At 37.3% G+C, this 8,044-nt stretch overlaps 1 protein-coding gene across 1 annotated transcript; it reads right to left on the reverse strand.

The window, feature by feature from the left end:
• Window positions 1-2,860: 2,860 nt before the first annotated feature.
• On the reverse strand, window positions 2,861-7,783 carry LOC128470418 (phospholipase A2 inhibitor and Ly6/PLAUR domain-containing protein-like). The gene is made up of 5 exons (XM_053452307.1): window positions 7,641-7,783; window positions 5,709-5,828; window positions 5,364-5,510; window positions 4,665-4,805; window positions 2,861-3,363 (listed from the first exon to the last, which is right to left on the reverse strand). Exons 1-5 carry the CDS (start codon window positions 7,690-7,692, stop codon window positions 3,167-3,169), a joined length of 657 nt encoding a protein of 218 aa, XP_053308282.1. The 5' UTR covers window positions 7,693-7,783; the 3' UTR covers window positions 2,861-3,166.
• Between the last annotated feature and the right edge of the window lie 261 nt (window positions 7,784-8,044).

An 8,044-nucleotide genomic window follows, 5' to 3' on the forward strand; every position in this document is an offset into this window, starting at 1 on the left:
AAAATGGCAGACAAGCTGGTGCCTTCCACTTATCCTTATTGCTTCCTGTGAGCATTTACCTGCTGGATACACGCTACAAAAGTCTAGGCAAGTGATGTCAGAGCGTAGCCTGATGTCACAAATATCCAACGGCGGACATACGCGGTTTCTCAGACCTTGGTTGCCAGGGTCGGTTCTCGTCCCTAGTCGGTTCCTTGTAAGCAAAGGCAGAAAATAAAAGTAGCTCTCCGACAATGGAATTAGAAGATCCATACCCATAATCCCACATTTTTGTCCTAAAATGCATCTTCGGTGGCCAACAAAGTAAAAACGAGATGGAAAGGCAGTGTTCCAGGGGTGACAATAATGTAAAAATCAAGTTAAATTCCGAACAAAAATCCATATATCTGTTGTCTCGCTTCTCCTCTAAACTGGTTCATGTGGTTCTGATATTAAAAAGACCGCTGAAGTCTATTTTGGCTCCTTAGGGGGGCCGTTGTTACTCTATTTATATCATGGTTGCTGTACTGGGGGGGCAAATTGGCAGATCATCAAATATGCCTTTTTTTATATTTTTTTTTTTTAGAACTCTCCCGCACAACACTTTTCAATGTTATAGTTTGTTTTTTTTTACAATAAATTTCAGATTTTTATCTTTAAAAGACTGAAAGACTTGATACATGGCTGTATTGCTGCTTATTAAATGTTTGTTTAAAACCAGATCTGGATCGTTCAATATTTTATTTTTTTTTATTTTTTTTTCCTTCCACTTCATTCTACAGCTGTTTGCTAAATGCAGCCTGGAGGTATTTTAGTGAATAAAGAATATTATTGTTTTTTATACGAAGGCACTGAAGCCGAGTCTCACGTTTACTCAGTAAAGAACTAACATTTACTTGAAAATTACATGTGATCTTAAATTATCACTGTTTGTTTTTTTTAATTAATCCTGAAAGGTAAATATATTAAGGTAAATTGGCAGCTCTCTCATAAGATATTAAGGAGACGACGTGTTCCAGAGAAAGTTAATGTAATCAATGACATCATTTTCTGGGCTTTCAGACAAGAATGTTTTCCCACAAACAAGTTTAAAAATAAATCAGTAAAAGATTGATTTTCTGTTTTGAATTAAAAAAACACACACGGGGTCATCTCTAAGGGGGTGAAGGAAAAGGGGGGGCTTCCCAGGGCCCAAGTGTTCCACAGGGGTCCTTTTACCCGACAAAGTAGGAGAGAAGGGAAGGCGGAAGGGACTGTGGTGGAGGGAATAATAGGTCTACTGAATTAGAACCTACCTCAGCAGGAGAAACCGGCGACCAGCTGGGGACCGGATGGAGCTGATCTGCCGGCAGGTTCCATGAATTGTGTTTGAACTTAATTACTACCTACTAATTACATTCTTTACCTCGGTGTAATGATATTTAAACATTGCTTATATAGTCCTATTAAAAAGAACACATATTATAATGTATAATTCTATAAGTTTGAAGGCTTCATATAAACTTAATGAGAAAGAATTCTGGTGGCTGATAGAGTTTTGCTGACGGGGACAGAGTGGCCCAGGGAGGCAAGATGGTGTGAAAACAGGAAGTGGGACCTTTATGACCGGTACTTCCCAAAATGTCCTCCACTTTGAGCGCAGGATGCCAACTTCTAATCACTGCCCTGTCCGATTGTCAAATGTCTCATAAAGAAAGTTCACCAAATTAGTGCCGTTTTGCACAAAAATAGTTTTTAAAATATTTCTACAATAAGTTGTTCTCATTAAAAAAAAAGTAATTATGTTTTCAAAATCAGGCATTGTGAAGCAAGTCACGTTTTTTTTTTTTGGTTTTTTTTTTTAATAATAACTTCTGGGAAATTTTGCAAAAGATTGAGTAAATTATAGTCCAGTCAGAGGTCAACAGGAAATGGGAAGATTAAAATGTCATTTATGTTAATCATCAGGAAAAAAACAGTCCCGCAAATCTTACACAACAATATGAAAATTGTGCAATTGTTAAAAAAAAAATAATAAAAAAAAAATCGAATAAAATAATAATAATCGCAAACTGACAGTTTTGGAAATAATTCTGCCTTTATGGGACATTTTATAAATATGCCTTTTCATTGAATTTTACATTTGTTTTCCAAATAATACTGAAAATCTATATTTCATATATTTAAAAAAAATATAACATAAAAAGAAGAGCCTCCATGATGCCAAAATGTTATTTTTTTCAGTACGTTTATTATGAGTATTTTTTCCAAGTAAACAGTAAAACGTGGAAGAATATACAGCAGCACATTGGTGTTATTTTTTTTATTTATTATTTTTTTACATATAGGTGTTTCTGCTGTGAGAGAGCAGTCATTGGAATCGCAACAATAATTTATAGTAATTTTATTATTTATTCTAAAGTTTGGAAATGTGAAACAAGTACCAGAAAAATTTTAAAGAAAAATATATATATATATATATATAATTGTATTATTTCTTTTTAATACAGGTATGTGTAATTGCAAAGTATCTCCTAATTCTCAATGGCTGCTCACATCTGTATGGACAACCGTATAAAATTAAAATATATATATTTGAATTACACAAAACCTATATCTGTCGCCAATTACATACCAGGAGTTATCGTGAATCAGTAGGATAATATTTTATGCGGGCATCTTTTCAGACGTAGTTTGTGGAAAGGCACGGAAGACACTGAATTTATCAAGAAATGGAGAGATTACGGTACAAAGGTCTAAATCTGGAGCAGAAAAGGCACCCTGTTCCTCTTTATCCAGAAATGCCCCAGTTTTGCCTCGATAAATTGAACTTGTTTTAAAAAAATCGGCTATTAAAAAAAATGAGTAGAACTATCCAAGTTAGAAAGGAGCCGTAAACATATTTTGCAGTCAGTAGTACCCGGGTATTTATTCTCTCTCACGTTTCATACAGACAATGTTAAGTTCACAAGACAGCTCAATCAGTTATAACATATATAACATATAACATGCGCGCCCCATGCATTGATGCTCAGTCTATACAGATACGTGCCAGACGCACACCTCCACACACTTAAAACACGCACACGTACATATCACACAAAGCTAAACATATGTTCCCATCTCAAGCGTTGACTATGGAGAGTTAGACTCAACTCAACAGTGGTGGAAAGTGGTGTGTGTGGCATTCGTGGTTCACCCATGAGTCTTAAAGCATTAGCTTTGACGAAAGAAGAGCAGTTAATGTCAGAAGGATGAAGTCGAGTCGTAGACTGATGCCAGCGCTTGTACAAGTTACTTCCTTGTACACCTTGATACCGTTCCCATAATCCAGGTACTGACTTCCAATGTCACAAAGATTTTTGGTGGCGCAGCCTCTGACGGCTGACTTGCTGTACTTGGGTCCTGTAAACACAACACAAAAAATATTATGTGATTATTTTTGCTCAGAAGTACATTGCTGGGGTAGGGTATATCACAGTTTTAAATAAAACATGTGATGTACCGTTAAATTAATACAGGTAAAATAAAATATAAGGCAATTCATTAAAAACAAATACGTAAAAATGGTATGGTCCATAAGCTGGCTAAGACAGGCCTTTGTCTTGGGTCCTGCGAGCACAACATAAACTATTTGGAGATATTAAACACAGATATATTACAGGTTTAAGTAAGAATTGTGATGTACCGTTAAATTGTTACAGGTCAAATAAAATATATCAGGAAAACAAGACAAAAATCACAATACAAAAACATAAAAATGTTATGATCCATAGGCTTGCTAAGACAAGCCTCTGACTTGGATTCTGCAAATATGTTTGGCAATATGCCACACACAAATTACAGTTTTAGTTAGAACTTGCGTGGTACAGTTCAGCTCAGCAGCAATGTAACAGGAAACTTATCAAGAATCGCAATACAAAAATATTATAAAATGGTATGATCCAAAATCCTGCAAAGGCAAGCTTCGAAGGTGTTGTGGTCCATAGTCCACGATTGTCAAACAGAGGTGGCCTTCATCATCCCATAAACATTTCTAGGGCTATATCTACAGCTGCAAGTCTATAGTGATACCCCAAAATAAAAGAAGGGGTCACATGATCCATCCTTGATTAGGTTAGAGACAGGCTCTGGCACATTGGGAGGTAAGAGGTTAAGCTAGGGTTAAATGGTGGGGGTGACAGGAAGACTAGGTAGGCTATATAAGGAGTGGGTTTCTGTAAGGGCTTTGTTTTCCGTTTATGACAAGTGAGTGGACGACTTTCCCACCCTTTGAGGTTTGTTGGCCTTGCAGGTGGCGTCCAAAATAATGGACACAATTGGTGAAGAAACATGAGGAGAGTCTTAGAAATATATATTTCTGTAAATGGCTATTGTGGGATCAGGAATGCTTAACTTTCCATAAAATAGAAAAACAAGAGAAGTATTAAAATGATGTCAGAGAGGTCATTAAATTAGTTTAACACAATCAGAACAAGATGTTTTTGCTCAAAGAAACAGCAGATGACTATTCTCATGAGTATGGAAAGTTAAGATATTAAAGTATTGGAGATCCCAGCTGGATTCAGAAACATAAGTTACGGATTCTGTTAAATTTCGCAATATGGTGGGAACATCAATGTGGCGGTAATGTGGTTTACGCAGTCCAATGTCAGCGCATGTAAGAGCCCGCTTTTATGGTAAATAGAGGTGTAAGCGAGAAATACCTGAGGTTGTGGTAGCCTGGAGAATGCATCGTTTCTCCTCTCCGATGCATTCAATGGTGTCGCTTGTATAACACCACGTGGAATCAGATGAGGTGCAGCTTCTGCAAGTCAACCCAGCTCTCTGAGCGCTGTCACCAGGTACTTCAATTAAAAAAAAGGTAAAAGACACTTGAATAATGTAAAGTAAATATTTGGAACACTTGACTATACTCTTATTTTGGTGGAAACTGCATGAGGGTGTCATGGCCAAGCGACTGCTTTATGAAGACCTCAACCTGAGTCTAGACTTCCAATGAGACAAGGCCTCAACCTTTAATATTTAGACCGGCAATGAGATGGAAAGCTATGCTTAGTGGGCTGGTAGGCATGTGAAGAACACTTAGAACTTAGAACATGCCCCTGATTCTCATTCTGCCTATTGCTTGGCATTATATATGAAGGAGGTTGTCAGAAATGGCCATTTGCGTTACGTTGTCTTCTTCATTCTGGGACATGTTGTCACAATGGTTCTGGGCTCATTTCTTTGAGATGTTTTATGCTTTGTAGAAGGCTTCTTTTTTGTTGCATACATTGCTGGATCCTCTTTTTGTCTCCTCTAAAGAGCAACATCCCCCTGCCCAATGTTATGATCTTCTAGGATCCAGAAGACACCGGGGAGCCTGTATTTAATCCTAGACAATGCAAGAATTTGGTACTCACAGGTAGGTAAGGAAGGTGTGCAGCCCTCTGTGTAGCAACACGATTTAGCAATTTTGATTTTCCCCTTCTGAAAACCGATGGTTCCCTCGATCCCGCAGGAGCTGCGTTTCTCACATGACCTGGAAAATGTTTTCTTGACCGCTCCGTCTACAAAGAAAGACCAGAAATGCAGATCGGATACTTAAATATCAGAATCAGAGACGAATATTCATTGAAAAGTACAAACTAGTCATTTGGCAATTGTGTTTTACGCTTATAAATTCCAATTATTTCTGTTGTTTTGACATGAATTGTGTTTTTTACAACCTTCCAGTCGGGATTGGACGATCTAAACGTTTACGTTACCGATAATGCTTGTCGTGAGTGTAGACACACAGGCGTAACTATCCGACGGACACCTCTTCTCCTCTCCTTCGCAGGGAAAGACTCCGTCCGATATGCAATGCACGCAGGACAGGGAGTAACCTGGAGGACAAAACAGAATTCGTCTTATTTCTAAATGCCGCGGGTTATGTGACGTATCCAAAAATAAAAAAATTTCATATTCATTGGACATCAAGTTCCTTAAATTCCCGGCACGCGGCGGAACTTAGGGGACAATTTGATTATTAATCCTTGTGAAATTTTAATGTCATTTTCCTGATTAACATCTTCCATTCTCCCCCATCTTGATTTTCCTTACCAACCTTTTTAGCTCCTTCTCTCCCTGTATGAATTTATTTAATTGCCTTTTAACCCTTGATAGTAAACCGAGAGGTTAATGATCATTTACCGCTATGCATTATAATAGGCACTACTTCTATTGCTGAATCATAATTGCAGTTTCAGCTCTCAGACGCCAGAGGTCTTATAATTCATTATTCATGCTGAATCAGCACGTCCGAATGCTTTTCCCAAATGCTCCCGGGGAAGCAGAGCTATCCTATATTTCAGGATATTTAGAGAGAACGTCTGAATCGGTCGCAGAGAATGATAGGAGTGTTTTCATCCTGATACAATAATTAAGCTCTAAGCAAACATTTAACCCCCCGGCGAAAAACGTTTAATCATCATCATTTTGCAAAAAAAATGTTTGCTCTGTATCTCTGCACAGTACAGAAAATATATTTGTGATTGAGAACCAAGCAGTATTCCCTCTAAGATGAGAACTCCGGCGCTGAAATGGTTAATAAAGATCACTTTTAACTGTTTCATGCCGGACTTTCGGCTTAGAGGGAGCAATTGTGTACGGGGCCCCTGATCGCTGAGCTTATAATTAAGGTAGATGATAAATGATTACCAAATTAAATGAATTTTTATTAACCATTTCATTGCAGCGGCAGAATAGCAGGTATATTAAATTGCAGATTATTCGCCTTTCTGTAAAACGTGGGATTTTTTTTTTATTTATCAACCTTATTGGGTAGCTTCAATAATATTATCATTATTTATCGATTCATATAGCGCCACCATATTCCGCAGTGCTGTACAATGGGACATAGAATAAGGTAGTATTTATAACACGGTAAGGGGTATGAGTAACACCCTGACCTAATGCATCAGCTGTCACCGAAAAACCCACGCGCACAAAAATAACATCGTCGTCATTCTAGCAGAAGGACAAAGTCATCCGGGGGGGAAAAATTAAATAAAAGTATATAATAAATTAAATAAATGAATATATATATTATTAAAGATTAATTCCTTCCATTTCTGATATTGGATTGGTAATAATGCGGGGAAAAAAAAACATTTTTTTGCAGTACTGAAATCAACTTTTACGCAATAATAAAATGTTAAATATTTCTCAATCCCTTCCCGTTCTTCCTGCGTTCTTTCTGTCTATTGCAAAATGCTGCATAGAGCTCTAGCTCGTCACGCCGTCGGCTGGATGACTGCAGAGCTCTAAAAAAAAAATAGTAAGCGTTTGTCTCGGCCTCACATGCAGCTAATAAAAAAATACAGAATAAATTCTAAATAAATAAGACATCCATCTAAATAACTGGAACAGATCTATTTTTCCAGCATTTAATAAAATATAATTTCTATATTTACAGTTCTTTTCATTTTTTTGTATTGTATAACCTGCAAGTTTAAGCAACATAATTATTCTTTTTATTTTTATTTTTATTTTTTTACATATTTCTATTTTTGAATGTATAGCAAAGCGATACAATGTATAAAAGAAACGAATGGGTGTGGGTCCTTCTGCATGATAAGTGCTGAGCAATGCCTTCTGATACATTAAAGCATGTTGAGGATTCTAAAAAGAGTTAAAGCTCGAGAAAGCAGACTTACCCGGAGATACTAGGACTGAGAGGACGCAGGTGAAAAGAAGAAAAGATTCCATTATGGAATAGTAAGAGAAAGGTTTTGCAGCGATTTCAGCAGCCTGAGTCTCTATACTCCAGTGAGAAGGTCTGGGAGTGTTGACATCATGTGTGGAGGATGGGTCCGGGAAGCTGCTGCCAAAGCCTCATTGCAGAGAACGCTAGATCCTAGCTGCAAATTCCCCCTATCAGGCTTTTACATGAACACATTATCTAGAGACGCTTAATTATTATGGGTTATTGGTTTTTTTTATAGTGCCATCATATTCCGCAGCGCTGTACAATGGTTAATAGTAGCGCGTCGCATAACAAGTTGGACTTACAGAAACCAAACGAGTTTAAGGTTCTCAAACTTTCCTGGACCATATTAGA

This window comes from Spea bombifrons, chromosome 12 (genome assembly GCF_027358695.1).
Source record: "Spea bombifrons isolate aSpeBom1 chromosome 12, aSpeBom1.2.pri, whole genome shotgun sequence".
In the NCBI taxonomy this organism is placed as follows: Eukaryota; Metazoa; Chordata; class Amphibia; order Anura; family Pelobatidae; genus Spea; species Spea bombifrons.

Coding starts and splice junctions, on each gene's coding strand:
- LOC128470418 (XM_053452307.1), bottom strand. CDS start 7,692: ATGGAATCTTTTCTTCTTTTCACCTGCGTCCTCTCAGTCCTAGTATCT. Junction 5,829..7,640: donor CTCAGTCCTAGTATCTCCGG/GTAAGTCTGCTT, acceptor TTTGTCCTCCAG/GTTACTCCCTGTCCTGCGTG. Junction 3,364..4,664: donor CCAGGCTACCACAACCTCAG/GTATTTCTCGCT, acceptor TTGTGTTTACAG/GACCCAAGTACAGCAAGTCA.